General features: G+C 39.5%; 1 protein-coding gene across 7 annotated transcripts in view; it reads left to right on the top strand.

Moving 5' to 3' along the window:
- The window catches only part of FRY (FRY microtubule binding protein), a 217,415-nt gene that overhangs the window by 60,370 nt on the left and 138,350 nt on the right, over positions 1-18,695 (top strand). The window contains exon 1 of one of the 7 annotated variants that reach the window (XM_014965908.1): positions 15,399-15,676. The exons of the other annotated variants lie outside the window; for them this stretch is intronic. Within the exon in view, the coding sequence (XP_014821394.1) occupies positions 15,616-15,676 (61 nt within the window). The 5' untranslated portion in view covers positions 15,399-15,615. Of the gene's footprint in view, positions 1-15,398; positions 15,677-18,695 lie in introns of those variants that run through there. 7 annotated transcript variants of the gene reach the window in all.

Here is an 18,695-nt window from a genome sequence, read left to right as displayed (position 1 = left end):
AGAGAATATTTGTTAATGATTATTAACATATATTGCTGTGCCTACTTTTTTATGTAAAACCCCTCTTTGCTGATGCCAGCAATTTTTCCTGAGCTTTGCAGTTTGAGCTAAAGCACTTCTAAACTTAATGTCCCTGAAGGGGAATTTTGGAATTTTCTGAAGAAATGGTCCTACCCTCTCCAAGAATGACAAAAGGCAAAAGAACTGTTGTTTGTATGTGTTAAAAATTCTCTTGAAGAGGATCTTGGGGATGGGTGAGGGGCAGACACATTACAGCCAAGTCCCTCCGTATGGTGACTGCATGAAGAAAGTGAAGGTGGGTGGGAAGAATGAATTTGGATTAAAAACACAGCAAAGAGCCAGCAGGAATGAAGGGAGAAGAGTCAGGGGAGTCATCGTGGGTGGGGGAATCAGGAATAGGGGAATGGATGCTTCTCGGAGAGCGGGAGTGGAAATGAAGAGTGACTGGTAGGAGATGGGGCCAAGGTGGGACTGGAAAGGGGTGGGTGAAGAGGTAGGGATGGAGATGAGAGGGCTGGAGGAATGAGATGAGCAATCTTTGGCTCGGCAAGAGGAGCAGTGCACGGGACTGGAACGGGGAGCCTGAAGTGGGGAAGACACAGCCATGAGGAGACACCAGATTGTAGAGATGGAGTAAGAAGAGAGCAGCTGGGAGATGGGGGAGGTGAGAGACAGGAGAAATCCCCTCCCAAGCGCAGAATGCAGTGCAGGAGTCCTGATTTTCGTCCTGCATCCTTGCCCAAGGGTGTGCCTTGCTTTGCCATAGTGCTTGGGCTAGGTGACAAAAGTGTTAAATGTTATCAGGTGAGGAGAGCAGCAAGTGACTTGTGTGTGCTGTTAAGGTAACTGGGTCAACAGTTGGCTCATTTGGCACGAGATTAATCATACCTCCACTATCTTGCCTCACTTATCATTTTCACTTCTGAAAGCCTGGGTCCAATGAGGTAATGCAGCACACAGTGGAAAGCACATAGATACAAAAAAAAAAATAAAATCCTCTTACCAGGCTATTATTTGAATTATTATGACTTGTAATGCAGTAGCAGATAACTTCCTAATGCATTTCTTCTCCAATACGGCAGGTAATGTATAAGCTCATAATAAAAGCTAGTCTGTCCTAGCATCTCCTGAGGGAGGATGTCAGACAGATCTGGTTGACAGAGTTCTCAGGTGAATGAGGAAACAGACCACGCGTTTGGTATTAATGAATATTTCAGTGTCACTCAGCATACTTTCAAGCATAATAGTTTTATGAGCAATGTGTTGAAAACTGGCACAAGGTACTGTAAATAAAGTGTCCTTGCTGATGGTTTGTTGTCATACGGAGCTAAGCAGCTGGGTACTTCAGGGATGGACTCTAGGCTTTATTCTATTTTACATCCTCATTAGGGATTTGGAAGAAGGTAAATAGCACGTTAATGACATTTGTGATAATCCTTACATTAGAGTACATAAGTATCAGCAAAGAGAAAGGAGAAAAAAGAAGAATAAACAAATTACTCCCTTTTTACAAGGAGTCACGTGGAAAACACGAGGAGTAATGGGTACCTGTTACTCCAGGGGAGATTCTGATTGGACACAAGAGGAAGATTTTTCATGATAAGAACTCTCAGCCGTTGGAATGGTCTCCCCAGGGAAGTGGTGGATTCCCCAACATGAGACACTTTGAAGATTCAGCTGTACAGGGTGCTGGGCCAGCTTGTCTAGACTGTGCTTTTGCCAAGAAAGGTTGGACTAGATGATCCCTGAGGTCCCTTCCAACCTGGTATTCTGTGATTCTAGGATTATATGAAATGAGGGGTTATTCAGAGTAAAAATCCGAAAATGTACTTGCCACGAGAATCTGTAAATGTGTTTCAAGACAGAATTTATTTTTGAAACATGAAAAACAAGACTGGCTACGTTTTTAAACTGTAGTGTAAGGGCCAGCTCTGCACTGGAAGGAGAGGCATAGGACTGACTGTTTTCTGCAACCACAGCAAGGGAAGGTCCATGCACACACAGAGCTGCACCTGGGCCAGTTCCCAGCTCTGTTTTGCTCCAAGTGGGAAACCCAGAGGTCTGTCCATTACAGCAGAGCTGCTGAGAATGGCAATTCCAAGTAAGGGGTTTGTAATTTCTTTGAGAAAAACAGTAGACCTTCAAGCAGCAAAATGGAAGCATCACACTACAGGGAACTGAGAGATTTGTTTAAATTTATTATGTGTTTATGATATTAATAGATACTTAGAATGGCTTTCTGCCTACTATTAATCCCATTCTTTCTAGTCCACTGTGAAGGCTATTATTGCTTTATGCAGTCATTTTCTTGTGACAAAAAGGAATCTATTCCTGCAAAGTAATGAGATAGATAGTTTCTACAAAGTTGCTGCCACTGATTTTAATCAAGCATTTTTCTCAATTAAGTGTAAAGGGATGTATAATACTAGTCAGCACTTACCCTAAGGATTAACATACCAGATTTCATCCTTATTAGTAAATTCTCCTAAAGTGTACGCGACTGAAATGTCATGCATTTTAAAGAATACATTTATACTATGGTGTTATCCTCAGAACATGACTTTTTGTTATAAAGTTTTAATTTTTATTATATTAAATCCAGAAATGACATTTCATGTTGATACAGTTTACATTTATTATGTTGGCCATGTTTACATACTATATAGAAGCAGAGTTTGAAACATTTGGTTGGAAGGTTTCAATCTATACAGTGTTGTTATGTATATATGTGTGTGTGCATAAATATATATATATAACAAATTATATCTTGCTAATCACGGAATCACGGAATTGTCAGAGTTGGAAGGGACCTCTAGAGATCATCTAGTCCAACTCCCCTGCCAAAGCAGGATTGCCCAGAGCACATCACTCAGGACTGCATCAAGGCAGGTCTTGAAAATCTCCAGAGAAGGGGACTCCACGACCTCCCTGGGCAGCCTGTTCCAGGGTTCTGTCACCCTCACCAGAAAGAACTTCTTATGACACAAATGATGAGAGTAATCGATGTCAATCTTTTTCAATCTCTTTTTTTTCTGTTTTGAGTCATACACATCATGTGCATTGTGAATTCAAATTATAGCTATGGTTTTCCATAAACTACAAGAACTTGTACAGTGTAATGAAATTCTGTTAAATACCTCTGTTGATAATTTAAGTAAGTTGTACTGAGCAGCATTCTCAGAAAGCTGAACATTGTCCTAAGGCTTTTTCACTGAAGACAAGTGAATATTTAGCTGTTTATATCAGTGGAATTGGAGTTAGGCTGATTTCATGTGTGTTTTTTAACACACATGCTCTATTTTAAAAGCTCTATTTTACAATTACTATATTAGGATATTCCACATAAAGTTTTAGATTTTACTTTTTTCAATAAAAGAAAATGATCTTTGGTTGCTCTTTACAGAATAGTAAAATCAAAATACAATGTAAAGTTTTGAAAAAACAACACAATACATTTTTTTTTCAGTCCTTATGCCCGATGTTTGCAATTTCATCTGTTGTAACTCAATTCTATGACATTGACTTTTTCTGAAATGCTGAATAAAAGTAACCCCATAGATTTCAGCATTTCGTCTTCTCCATCTTTATCTTTAAGGGTAGCCTGGAGAAGAGAAGGCTCCAGGGAGACCTTATAGTGGCCTTCCAGTACCTGAAGGGGTCCTACGGGAAAGGTGGAGAGCGACTTTATTGGAGTGTAGTGATAGGACAACGGGTAATGGTTGTAAACTGAGAGATATTAGATACTAGGAAGAAATTCTTTCCTGTGAGAGTGGTGAGACACTGGAACAGGTTGCCCAGAGAAGCTGTGGCTGCCCCATCCCTGGAAGTGTTCAAGGCCAGGCTGGATGGGGATTTGAGAAACCTGGTCTGGTGGGAGGTGTCCCTGCCCATGGCAGGGGGGTTGGAACTGCCTCCGCCTAAAGACAGAGTAGGGGCCAGTTGGCCTGGGTGCAGCTGCAGGAGAGAGCATCCATCCCTGTGATTTTGGTTAAGTGCCTAGTATATGTCGTATATGTGAGGGTCATATTTAACATATCCAGGGTCTTTAAGTAATCTGTTTAACTGTAATGGTTTCACATTTTCATTTCTTTTATTTAAAGATATTAAAAAATTATATGCAACAATATGTGCAGCATTTACTGTTGATTAAAATGAAGTAGAAGAAAATAAATTGGTGTAAGTGGAAATTTATTTTATTGGTCATAAACCTAGCATCTTTTTATCTCATGTGGAAGGCTCATTTATTTTAGATTAGTAGCTTGGTGCTGGTCTGGACTGGGTATATAAAAAACACAACATGCTTTTTATAGCATTTAAAATGTCCTACAGTTTTTTGTGCAGCTATTACTTAGTGGCATTTACTATCACAAGGATGCACCGTGCCAAACCAGAGATGGCTTTATGAGGAAGAGAGGGGCATATGGAACAATTTTTGCATTGGGGGCTGATTCATGCCCTACCTGTGGCTTGGCTTTGTGGGACAGTAAGAAGCCCAGGATGAGGATGAGAATGAATATGATGGTCATAATTTAGTATGGCTCAGACTCGGGCAGAAAGCAAGTAGAAATATCTGAAGGGTCTGATTTGAAGGCTTTAGTGAAGTGTATCTAACATACAGTGACAGGAACAACAGGTAATTTACCAATGTAGACATTCCTTTGCCTAATGCCTTTATTGTTTAATGTTACTTGTGATTATAATTTAATCTATCACAGATTTTTTTTAGCGATTGTCACTCAGTGATTAATTGAGTGGCAACTCATGAGCTAGAGCCATGCTTGCCGATGTATTTCATCTCTAATTCAAAGCACATTGAATTCTTTCTTCAAATTTGACAAACCTCAAACAAGTAGGACTTGGGCAATCCTTACTGTTCTGGGCAGTAGCTGCAAAATGAGAGTGTTCTCCAAGAAGGTGGGAGTTGAGAGTTCTTTCAAAAGCCTGAGGGTTAATTAAGTATTTAACCCAACACTACCTCATTCTGGGTGAGTTCTCTAGCCTTTAAACTGTTACCTAAAAAGCAGCTACAGCCAAATGGACAAGGAGAGGAGCTCCTTCTCTGCTCTGCTTTGTGCATCTGAAGTGGCTCGACTATGTGAGGTCCACGTGGGGATGTATTGCTCAGGCATTGCTCAGGCAATAAGCCTGTTTGAGCTGCTGTCTGATCACTGGGAACGTCATCATTTGGGTCAGTTTTCTGGTTTCTGTTCCTCAGTCCAGGTTCATGCACCCAACTTTTCAACTGACATGAGCCCTGAGTGAAAGTGTCTTGGGAAATGCCAAGTCCCCACTGTGGTGATGGTCAGCTGAGAACGTACTGAAAATCTCAGTGCATCTTTCCATGTACATATGGAAAGAAATGCCATTGCTGGTGTTTAAATTCTTAACTTAACAGCCCTGTCTACTATTTGAGGTAGTTGAGGTTCATGCTTCATATAGTTTTGTAGATGCTTTCTTACTGACAAAGCCGTTCATTATCATTGGGTTGCCATGGAGTACTGATCACACGGATCTGGGAATAATAACCCATTATGCTAATATAGCTTGTCATTGTGTTTGATGTGAAGTGATGTTCCATTACAACAGCTGATGTTTGTAACCAATACAATTTATGGTAAGATCACAGTTTATGGAACAGCACTGCCAAACATTGCCTAACCTCTTTTCTTTGAGTTATCTTTTTGATTCCATACCTGTTTACAAAAACATTAAGGCATTTTTAGGTCACTTGTTCTGGTTTTAATTTCTTTCTACAGTGAGAATCAGGGTCTTTTAACAGAACGTTTCTAGCCTATTTGCTTCATACTGGAAACGTGTTTTTCTTCTGAGTATTCCTGCCCCCTTGGACCTTCAGCTTTGTGTTATAAAGTTCTCTTTGGCACAGAGGCAGGACAATTTACTGCATTTGCTGAACTTCTTAGGTGCTGCAAGAGAAGAATGAGGAAAATTATGTTCAATAGGTAGAATACACAACTCTGTAGTACATACACCATTACCACAACCTTTCTTATACACCTAAGCATGAAAGTGAATTTTATTTCAGACTTTCCTACCGTACAAGGAACAGGCCTTGAATCTTTCTATTGATTCAGCTTTGTTCCATTGCAGATGACAAGGCATTTGTTGGTGATCTGTAACACGCACTAAGATGTGATTTTAGCGTTTTCCAGGTTCTCAGGACAGTTTGCCTTCATGTGCATGTGAACATATTTTCAGTAATGGCGTTTCAGCCGTGGTTCTTCTGTGCTCCGAGGACAATCACTCAGACAGTGGAATATGGCTCCCCTGGAGCATATCACTGCACTTTCAGAGAGCTTCACTTTTCTAGACAGTCATTCTCTTTAGACAAAGCACTGTTTTCTATGGCTATCACTTTTAGTTATAAGGTATATTTATAAATTATTCTGGCAATATACTTTTTCTGTAAAATATTCCCTGAAAATTTTATCATCCCAATAAGTTGCCTCCATTTTCATGTTTCCCCGAGGTGTATTCTAAAAAACCGCCCTTAAAATCAGCTTCTGCTTTGGCAAAGTGTGTTTGACAAGCAAGCAATCATGACGGGAAATTATTACATATATCACAAAGATTTTCTGATCACACAAGTTATATTTGTACCAGGATATACTAAGACAAAGTACTGATATGCTTTCAGACTTCTGCTTCTTGATATTATCAAGATTAGAGATAGAAGAATCCTTCTTAGAACATCTGTATCGTACTTCTACCAATGAAAGATTGTTCTCAGTAATATGTTTTCTACTAATGTATTCAACGAGTCATAAATTATACAACCAGAAAACCCATTGTGTCATCCAGTCTGTTCTCCTCATAGAGTAGGCTTTATGGCTTCTCTGAATTAATTTCTGTTTGAGCTAAAGCACATCTTCAAAAAAAAAAATCTTAATTTAAAATTTCCACTAATGGAAGAATCAGTACCAGCCTTAATAGCATTCTGGCAGTTAATTGCCTCCTCTTTGTGTTTAACTTCTTTAATGCATTTGTCTAGTTTAAAATTCCAGACATTGGATGTTAGTGAATGAAGAGCTGTCTGTCAGCAAATTTCTGTTCCTCATCTTCATGCTTAGCAAGCATGGAAGTCATCTCACCTAACTTTCAGGCATCCTCGATAATGTATATTACACGTGGCAGCAAGCCTGGCTTTCCTGATAGCCAGTGGAGAGAAATATGGGCTTTCAGGGTACAGTTCAGATGAGCTACTTTACATGTGTTTATTAGGAGGCAATGAATCACACCTTGGAAGTGCCTGAGTGCTTGTGTTGTCTAAAAAGGCATTTTGACTTGAGTGGCTCCATGTAAACACCTTGCAAATAGGTGTCACTGCAATAGGTACAAATTCCTGCCAATAGAGGATATGATTAAATGACTGTGTAACTTTCTCACAGTCAAACTAAACTAGGCTTTAAGGCAGGTTTCCAGTCAGTAGTTATTGTTGCCTTTCCTGAATGTCCTCTAGTTCTTCAGCATCTCTCTCAAGCTGCAGACACCAGAACGGGACTGAGCACCCAGCACTCGTTGCAGAGACATTGGCAGTGAAGCAATAGATCTTTCCTGCTTTTGCTTGTGTTTATCCTGCTTGAAAAGGCTCTCCATAGCTCTTCAGGTCACAAGAATAGCAGCCTGTTTTTGACACATTAGTCATCCTGGTCTCAGGCCTTTTTTTCATAATCAGTGCTTCCCAGGAATAGAAAGCCTTATTCTGTCCATGCAGCATGCCTCCTTTGTCTCTGGCAATTCTCCATAGTTTAGAATTAATATCTCATATATTCTTTCCTTGCATTTACTTTTCAAAATGCTATTCAAAGTAGAAGGATCTTTTTACTGTTTTTTTCTGTCTGCCACTCTTAATTTGTGCTTTGCCTGTAAACTTTATAGAAATGTTTTTGTTTTCTTTTATGTCATTAACAGTAAGGACAAATGGTACAGGACCAAGAGCTGGTCTCTGTATCTCCACTGGAAGTACATTCACTAGGGTATGAGTCTCACTTAGCCCATGTTGAGAAGAATCTATTACCTAGTTTTTAATCTGTTTTTGTTGTGAACAAAACCAAAATTGATTCTTTCGTTCTCATTTTGCAGTCCAGTTGCCAAACAGGAATATAAGACTCCACTTTTAACCTTGTTAAGTAAATTTATAATCTTGTAAAAAGATACAGTTAGTTTAATCCGCTTTCCAGAACCCTATGCTTATGGCATTGTATTGCTATACTATGAGTCTTTGTTAATCTAATCCAGCCATTCCTGGATGAATATCAGGCCAACTGTGTTGTTGTTGCTTGGCCTGTCCTTGCTGACACTTTAAAAAAACACCTGATACAAAAAACACCTCAGGAATACAGTATTTCTCTTTAAATATCCCATAAAAGGAATCTTTTTATTACTTTCAGATGTAATTAGGCTCTTCACTTTTTCTAAGGAATTACTCTGTTTTCTCAGCGTCTAAGCTGTTTATTTGGAAAATCTGATGTTAACCTTAGGATTCTTCCTTTATTTTCATAACTAACTGATGCAGAGTTTGTCTCTATAGGTCCTGTTCCTCTCCAAATTTAATAATGTATTTCTGGTAGTCACTTACTCCAAAACATGTAGACATTTCAATACATGGAAGGAGTCTTCTGTCGTGGCCCACTGCCCAGCAGGAGAGCGGTGTCCTGTCCATGTTGTGTTTGGTATTTGCAACTGCCTGCTCATGCAGAAGGTCCCTCGGACAGCAGCTAAATTCCACGCGCTTCACTCAACTGCTCAAAGTGAAAGTTTTTGAGTAGGCAGCTGTACTCAAGCCAGAATTTCAAAAACCTTCACTGAGCTCCTGTGGATGGTGAAAGTCATTATCTTGTCCCTGCTGGTTTTATATTTGAGAGTCACCATGAGAAATATTTATATCCTGGAGCCTGAGCCTAGCAAAGCACCAGCAAACATTTACCTTTGCCTTTAGGTTTGTGGCTAAGAAACAAGCGAGCTCCACTTTCAAAGAAAGAGTTGTTAATGTAATGTTAATAAAGGGTTATTAGATGCTACAGCATCATGATGGGGTGTGCCTAACAAAAGATGACACATCGTGTGTTGGCTTGTCTGTAAGCAAAGAGGCCAAATAGTGCTTAATTTAATATAGAAGATAGACGATGTTGTGAATGTACTGCTGCAGCCAGTATTAAATACTGAAAATAATGATTCAATCAGACATAGAGTAGGGGAGTGATAATGATAATTATTAATCTGGACTTTGGCTGCAAAATTTTTTCTCTCATTTTTCTTTGTATAGATGTTACTTTGTACGCTCCACTGTAGAGGGAAACATGAATGGATGTCTGACTTCTTCTCATGTTAGCCTTTATTCACAGAAATCTCTCCTGTGGTTTCATCACAGAAAGCATAACAAAATTTTGTGAAAGTCTTCATGATCTGTGAAGGTTTAGCTTTGCCAGTTCACAGTGCCAGCTCGCGGCTTGGTTTACTCCTGCTATTGTGCCATTTTCCACCCACACGAGCAAGGGCATGAATCCAAGCCAGCAGCAGCTGAAGCTCACCACGATGCAGTTCAGTCTATACAAGGTGCTCTTGAAGAGTTTACAGACTTACGGGTGAGAGTTATTTCTTATAGCCTTGGATGCATATCTTTGTTGTCAGTTCTCCCTCAGTAATCACTGACAAGTGAAAGGCACCTCTAGAAAGGAAGTGATTTATTCTCTCTTAAGTTAAGAATCTAAGAAGGATATGATGGATCACCTAGAATTGTGAGTCTCTCTTCATTTACTCTACTCAGAGCCCAGATGGCAAGGTTAAATTTGATATTTGGCTTGTAGGTGGCTAAATTTGAACCTTTCCCTAAGAGGCAGCTGTAGATCAGGTGCATCAGAAGACGAGGTCGAGGAAGCAAGTATGGTTGTAAACATTTTTCTTCAATGTAGTGCTACACTTTGAAACGTAACAAATCACAACATCGTATTTATTACGGCATGAAATAAGCAAAATCAGTTCTTAGCCACTGAGCTGTGTTAGGTCAGAAGGACTGTTCAGACCATGCAATATCAGAGGGAAATGAGCTACAGCCTGTTTCTTTTTGTGCATCAGTTATAAAATATGGCTTGTGTTTGTACAAGTGCATTACAACACACTTGGGTTTTCATTCATGTGTGTACATTGCACAGAAGCCACATCATCCATAACTGATATGTCATTTTCATCCCAGTGAAACTCAAGAGTTTTTAACAGCATGAACAAAAATTTGTCAGTGGGTTGGAAGAGCAGGTGTGGACAAACAGACAACAATTTAATGTCTCTCTGTAGTAAAAAATAAACAGCTGAATTATCTTTTTTTAAAATTCCATCTTATCCAGACACTAACAGTTTTATTGTGAAACACTGAAGAAAGAAAGGGAAAGTATATTCTCTCCAAGAGAAAATATGTAGGGAAGGAAGATGCAGGTTACATCCTCCCTGTTTCCTGCTCCCTCTTTTGGAAATAACTATTCCTTCTCTTTTGGACTCTTGTAGCCTTGTGCTTCCTCGGCACTTTTCCAAGTTCCCTAAAAATAATTCTTCTGCTAACACCCATCAGCCACAAAATGACAGGAATATCTTCATCTCCTTGTCTCTGAAAAGGAAAGTAAACCAAACAAAACATCTGTCTAAAAAATCTTACAGGAAGCTATTTTCTGATCCAGCAAAACCAAAGGGGAGGCTACCTTTTTCCCCTAGTACATAAAAAAGTGTAAAAGAAGAGTATGAACATCTTTATTTAAAATAAAATTCTTTTTAAGCTCTATTTGAGCTCAAAGTAATTCTGGAATAGTTTCAGAAATAAATGTTTTTCTTTGTTTTAATTTTTCAAAAGTCAGTTAATCTACTCATCCAAAAATGATGATTTGAATATATCTTTCCACCCTTATTTGGAGCTTTTACTTTTGGAATAATTGGCAAAGATAGCAAAACTTTTGAATTTATCTAGAAAGGTATCAAGATTTTGAAAGGGTATTGTTAGTCTCGAGTCAGCCTTCAAAGAGGCAGCATGTCATTACCATATAAAACACAGAAACTGAGAAGTGGTTCTGTTTGATTTGGATCCCATCAGAAGCAACACAGATGTTTCCTTTAGTGAGAAGCCACCCCCAAATGGAGCACTCAAATGTTAGTTGAAAATTATTTTGGAATTGTCCCCGTGGTTTCCCATGTCATTTAGCTTTTTCAGTCTTCAATATTATAATAAACCAAGTAAATTCTAAAATTGGCACAGCTAAAAATCTTTATGTTACATGCCTACATTCCCACGTATCTTCAGCACAGCAGTATATGTACACAAGAAAATAATGATCTAAAGGAAAAGGAGCAGAAAAATAAGTGGTGAGCAAAGAGAATGGGCAGGAAGGAGAATTGCTTTCCTGGCTCGCTCAGATGTCTTGATAAAAAGCCCAGGGAACGTTGTTCAGCTGCTCAACCCCTGACCTGCAACTACATCTTACGGGATCATAGTTACTAGGAGCTTTGCCAAGTCAGTGAAAAGGACTTTAGAAAGTGAATGGACGTATATGACCAGGATTTCTTGTTTGTTTGTTTGTTTGTTTGTTTTGGCAGTTGTCCTTCTTGAATCCCCTGCATATGGAGATGTGGTCTCTTGCAGGAGGAGAAAATGTGTTCCACCCATTAATTTCCACTGTGGGGTCTCATATCGATCACCCCTCTCTTGCACAGAACTGCAGTGCCCATCTGAAGATTACAAACCTGTAACACCTGCCTGCCAGCAGCCATGGTGTGAGGGCCAGGAGGATGCTAGTGGCTAATAAAGCCAAACCAACAGTTTTAGTCTTTCCAAGGTACCAGGCTGAACAAGATCCTAAGCTTCAAAGCACTTCACCGCATACATCCTTCTCAACTAAGACCTGTCAGTGTGTGCAAGGAATGTTCGTGTTTCCCTGAGCCTGGGCAGAGATGTCTGTATTAACTGGTTATTTCCTAATGGGGTTCCTCTCAGAATCGCAGAATCACAGAATGATATGGGGTTGGTAGGGACCTCTGGAGATCATCTAGTCCAACCCCCCTGCCAGAGCAGGTTCACCCGGAGCAGGTTGCACAGGAATGTATCCAGGGGGGTTTTGAACATCTCCAGAGACAGAGACTCCACCACCTCCCTGGGCAGCCTGTTCGAGAGCTCTGTGACCCTCAAAGTAAAGAGGTTCCTCCTCATGGCTGCTTCATAAGCATCTCTGAGTGGAACAAACATTTGAGCTCTTTGTGGACATGCAGAAAAGAGCATTCCCCAGAAGTGGTATTTTAGCATCCATCAGGCTTACCGAGCAGCCATGTGCATATTTTCCTGGATGCTGCATTTTATTTCTATCCCGTAGAGGACTGGATCTGACGAAGAAATTAGCGCATCAGGGACTTGTTCTGAATCTTCATTCTGCAAATCATTGTCCACTTCTGGATTCAGGGGAGCGCAGAATGGGTTTACTACAAGGAGTTAGCCTAATGTCCTGAAATGCTCCCTCTCGCTGAGGATATCATAGGGTCTGTTCTAGGCCTGCTGTTTTATAACATCCCTGAAGATACTGAAAATAAATTGAAGTGTGGCATGTGTGTGCATATGAACACACAGATGAAGTTCAAGCCTCCTTTTTCTTGGCTAGAGTAGTTGGGCTGGCCAAAACTCTGCCATTTCTTAATGGATGCACTAATTAATTTGTCTCCTGTTTTCTGGCTTTGCTCTTCCTTTTGTTCAGCTAGAATTTACACTCTCTTGTGGTAAACACAGTAGAAAGTGTGGAGAAGGATTGCTCAAACAAGTCGACAGGGTTTGGAACTGTCTTCTGTAGTTGAAAAAGGATTCTGAAAAAAGTGGAATAAACATATCTAAACCTGGCAACAGCATTTTTTTCACTAAGTCTCTGGACGGAAATAAATTAAAATTTGTTCTTATCTCAAATCTGTGACCAAGTCCTGGAATGCCTTTATTACTCAAGATATCTCCTTCCTTTCTGGCCCATACTGTTTTACACAAATGACTCTCCCGAGGCACATCTCTTTAAAGAAAGGGAGGAATCTGAAGTTTATAAATTCGCCTTTTCTTCCGTACAGTTCCAGCGTAATCAAGTAGTTTGACAATTTTCATTTGGATGAGCCAGATCATCTCTCACCACCTTTTTGGAAATCCTCCCAAATCTGTTATTCACTTCAGATGTGTTTTCAGATTGAACTGTTTTGCTCCAGAATCTTGAACTTCTTTTATACTTTTCCCTGCTGACCTCATGACCTTTTCCATTTTATCTTCTAGACTAGGTAGTATTTTCTCTGGCACAGGGAGTTACATGCTATGCCCAGGCTTTTGTTTTGTGTGGAATTGTTGGGGTTTATCTTTGTTACATTGCAGACCATCTACCTAATTGGTGAACCAACATAACTCTTCCTGAAGAATCCTGTATTTGGATTAAATAGGCTTTTAAAGACAGGATGAGTTGGGATAGTTTTATGTCATGTTCTGTGTCAAGACAGCTGCACATAATGAGTTAGTGCCTACTCCCAGTAGTTTCTTGAACAACAATTTTAGACAGAGCCTTCAGAGTTTTGAATTTTAAGATAAAAGTTCACTGAGTTTTCTAGTATGTGTAGTTTTGGAGACAATGTTGTTCTACTCAGAGGGAAAATATGTTTAAGCTTTTTGCAATATAAAGTCCCCCATAAGTTCTGGTTGTCTGAATGTGCCTGTGTCTACTGTCTGTGTCTACATACTGCTGTCAGTGAGGGCATTTTTCCCTGCAAAGAATTCCCTTAACCTGCAAATGAGCCTTCGCAGGGAATCAATTTCATGTAATGTGAATATTTGCCTACATGTTTTGTTTATTGCTTATTTTCCACTTTTTATTAAAATAGAGGCAGCTTTGCAGCAGCATATTCAGTTAAGTGTTGTATCAAAGCTCCACAGTTGCTACTGTCTGCCCGGGACATACATATGCAAAACGTTAATTGCAGATGTCTGCATCCCTGGGAGGGTGCGTGCCAGCCTCACTGCAGCTGGGACTGTCAGTGGTTTCCAGCACTAAAGTTCAGCTGTGTCTGCGGTGCTGCTGCTTATGGCAGAGTCATACAGCAGCTTTTACATGGACCTTAGACATCACTATAGGCCATACACTCTTACACTTACTTTCGTAATTAGTTTAAGTTCTATTTAGATAAGCATGCGGTTGAGAAGAGGGGAGAAGTGTCTTATAAATTGTATATTTACTCCCTGGTTTATTAACTCTCTTAATAAAAAATGGAAAATAAGTAGTAAACAAAATAGGTAGGTAAATACTCATATTGCATGAAATTGATTCCCTGTGAAGAGTAAGGCCAACTCTGGTACCACCAAAACTTCCACTTTTACTTTCCAAATAGTTTGGATGTGGGACTCAGATGTGCTGACTGAATTCTTGCTGGTCTCATTTTTGAGTGTAAATCCTCCTAAGAGGGGATGAAAACCACATCAGGAGCATCAATTTTTCGTCATAAAGTCCTGTAATTTAAATAAACTTATTTCTTATCATATATATTGCAAATCATTAATATTATGTTTTATTGGTTAACTTTATCCCTTTATGGTTATTTTTTATTGAAATGTGCAAATGAACAAGGGAAGCATTCATTAAAATAGTGCTACTACTGCACTAATACACTAGAATAACATATCCCTTGGAAATCCTGCAATTTCTTTCACCAAGATAAAAAATGGATCTTTTAGCTTGTTTCCTTCAGCAAAAGTTTTCTTTGAATTTTATTCTCTTTGTCTGTCACGCTCAAACTAATCAGGAATGTTCTCCTTCAAAGGGTGAAAAAGCCACCTCTTGGTAACCTTGGCACACGTACTATATCCTTGTAAATTACATTCCTCACGCTTTATTTCAAGATGTGTTTTCTTTTTCATTTTATAATTGCCGTTTTAAAACAAAGCAAATTTTCTTAGGAGTTATTTCAGCAGATGTATAATTATCCGTAAAAATATGTGGGTTTTCGCTGACTTGGCATGCGAAGAGATACCGTGTTGGTTTTATCACGAGGAATTTAAGCTGAGCGTACTTTTGGCCAGAAGACCTTAGTTACAAAAGAAAACCCACCCTGCGTTTGTCTCGGTGCTTTGCATTTCCATACTAATTGCTTTCAGCTTGGATTGTATGATAATATGTGTGTTTGATATGCATGGTTTGTTTATGTCGGACTCCATTATCCTGTCTCATGTTCTTGGAGTGCCTGAAGTAGTTTCGCTAATCTGTCAGCATAGTATGTACTTGTGGATAAATATAGACATGCAGCCACTCCGTGAGTGGTCATCATCATATGCTGAAGCTAAAAATTACCCCTTTGGTTATGGAAAGGCTGATCCGATCCGGAGGCCTGCTCTAGCTCACACACTGTAGGTCTTCAGCACTTGTATATTAACAAACAAAACCAAAAAACTGAAAGAAACGTCTGCCTCAGTGCTGAAAAGCTTATATTGAAATATGGAACAGGATTATGAAACAACTGATTTCCTTTTGGATTGTAGTTAGAAAAGGATTCTGACTTTTCTAACTGAAGGAGTGGGACGTTCCAGGTATTCAGAGGCTCATGGATATTACAGTAGCGTGTTGGAGAAAGTCCAGTGTGATCGGCTTTATAAAGGGGCTCGGTAGGTACGAAAACACCGCAAATACGTGTTTTGGTTTGTGTTAGTAGTTTGTTTGTATTTACTAAAGCGTGAATTTGACACAGTTCACTAAAAAAACACAATCTTTGTTTTTTCTGCTTAATGATACTGAAAGTTCAGTAACTCTGTTTGGCTGAAGTTGTATCCAGTGCAGCACAGACTCTTGGCTTGTGCATTATGATTGTTCTGTTGTTTTTGCTTCATCTTAGAGTTTTAAGAAAATTACCTGTAGTGGAATTCATAGCAGAGAGCCTCTTCTGGTAATTTAATTCTGCCCTCATCCCCAGTATCGGCTTAGTGACCATGTGTGTGTGTGAGTGTTAAAACTACTGGGCTTTTTTACAGCTATTTCGCTGATCAGGGAAATGATCAATACAGGGAAAAAATTAGCAGTGATTTTGGTTCAGTAATCCTTTCTGTGGCAATAGGATATGGTTGTGGTGACAACCATATGTGACAATGCATTGCTACTTCCATATTTACTCCTTTTTAAAAATTTTTTTAAAAATATATAAGATTTAGAAAATCTTATGCTTATAGCCTGAACTAAATCAAAATGTTGTGTAGGAAAAGAATGTGATCTGAAATACAGCTTCTTGCAGATGCAGTAGAAAAATTGGGAACATATCTTAGAACCAAGAAAATGGGTTGTTTGAGAGAAGAAGCCCTCAGCCAGAATTTCCCCTCAAAATGATAGTCATCTTCGAGTTGATCAGGCATAGTTAATATTTTTAACAGATTTTCCTAAGATAGCAGCTTTAAATATGTATACAACTTCTTAAAATTGACCTACAGATTCTCTGCTATCGCAGAGTCCTTGGGCATCAGGGTTATCTTGGTCTCCAGCACATGCATCACCATTCATTCTCCTGGGGAATGAGCTACTTTTCTCTAGGTTAAGGGTTTAATTTAATGCAGGATTTGTGTGGTGACCGGTATCCTACAATACATTGGGACTTCAAAATAAAACGTTTCAATGGTCAATTCTGGTACTTCTCTTTGTAGAACATTATTATTTTGAAATCAAATAGTGAAAGCTATGAATGTCAATGAAATTGTTAATGAAATTGTCAATGAAATCAATATTTAGAATTGAGTATAACCCCTTCCCTCTCACCCCAACCCCATCAGACATCTTCTGCATAAAACCATGCAACCTGTATGTGGTGATTTCTCGTGTAAAAATTACACCATTTATTTAATAGGGCATTGTTTCACTGGCATAGATGGCAAAAATGGACACATCCTTTTTATTGCTATTTTTAAGGCCCACATTATAATATGTCATCATAAAGAGACCAGTCATAGATGACTGTAATGCAGCTGTTTCTTTAATTCTGAGTCCTTAATTTCCAATTTTATGTCTCAGAGGCAACTTTTTTTTTTTTTTAAATGGGCTTTCTAGGGCTCTCAGTCCAGGAAAAAGAACTGTATTCTCTTAAGGCTCATACATCATCGGTATAGATGTCAGTGACAGTCCGGTCACTGGGCCAGATTTTTGCAATGCAAATATCAAGCATATGCAAATGCTTGAGATAATGGAACTGAAAAGATGCATTGGAAAGCCAAACCTGTGTGTAATAGTTCATGACCAACTCATGATTAACTCAGAAGCCTCACACTGTTGGCAATGTTAACTTCCACACTGAAGATGCTTGTATGGAGATAGCAGCTACAAAACGATATTTTAAAACTTTGAACTAAATCAGTGTCATATATCAGTCATTTCTATAACTGCTGTAATTGCTGTAGCAATGAGATGTTAACCCCTAGGATATCCTTTTACTTTCCTTTGGGGGAAAGGCTGTACAGGCCTGTATTTCAGAGGAAAGCCAGAATAAAAATTTTTAGTGCACAGACAAATCTTGCGAATAATTGCATTTCTGTTACAGTGTGCATATGATTGATTTTTCAGTTATGTGTCTGGAAAAAAATAATACATCATTCTGTGTCACAAATCTAACAGCATCATCGTTAAAAGGCTTTGTACTAGTAGTGGATTTAAACTTCAGTCTCAAAATCCTGGCTGAATGCCATGATGACTGAAGATAAGGGTGGCAGCTCCCAAGTAGTATGACTAGGGTTTCTTAAACTAGATTTCATAAGGATGTGAGGTGTGCCTGATCCCACCCCCTCCCTTCCCTTCCCTTCCCTTCCCTTCCCTTCCCTTCCCTTCCCTTCCCTCAGATTCCTTCAGGATGGAGCCTGGGATGGCTTTGGTGACCAGGAGGAGTTGGGTGGCCTGGGCCGGGTGCGTGTGCCTTGGCAGAGGCTGGCTGGCGGGCAGCCCGTCTGCCCAGCCCTGGCCCAGGGCTCCGGAGGGAGCTTTGGAAGGGCTGGGGGGAGCTTGGGATGATGACAAGGGGGAGGACAGGGCTTTCACTGCACAAATGACACAATTCCTTAAGAAAATCGGTTTCACTGTTCACAAAAAGCACATTTTTCCTCACTGAGCGCTTGGCGATCAAACTGATTTCATGGATAGCTGTGAGCCAGTCAAAACCACGCATTTGGCAAATATGTTAGTGATCATAAAAATATTGTCTGACTCCTTCCTAAAGCTATTTGTGGAGAAATTTCCATTACCTAGTATATTCCATAGTCCATATAAATTTGCATCTGATCCTTTGCATCCCACTGTCTTCATGCTTAAACTTTAGGAGAGCACAGGTGATGACAGGAGAGCAGCAGCGCTTACACTCTTCTCTGGTGGCTCTTTTTTCATTGCTTTGAAGCAGATTATTCAGAACAACAGGGTATTTTTAGAAATGGTTTTCTGGAATATGAATGTAGAACTGTTCTATGAACTTCATTTTATGCAAAGAGTCATAATGCCAACCAAACTCCATGATTATGTTTTTGCCCTCAAAAATCAAGTGAAACTCTGCAGGAAAAAAATCTTGCAGGACACATCTATTGGAGTGGAAAAAGTGGTGCTGCTGTCCTAAAAAGCGATGGCATGTCAATGAGTGATGCCTTATCAATCAGGAGGGTTATTTTC

Source organism: Calidris pugnax, unplaced genomic scaffold, assembly GCF_001431845.1.
Source record: "Calidris pugnax isolate Ruff unplaced genomic scaffold, ASM143184v1 scaffold20, whole genome shotgun sequence".
Taxonomy (NCBI): domain Eukaryota; kingdom Metazoa; phylum Chordata; class Aves; order Charadriiformes; family Scolopacidae; genus Calidris; species Calidris pugnax.
This window is presented reverse-complemented; position numbering and strand designations above follow the sequence as displayed.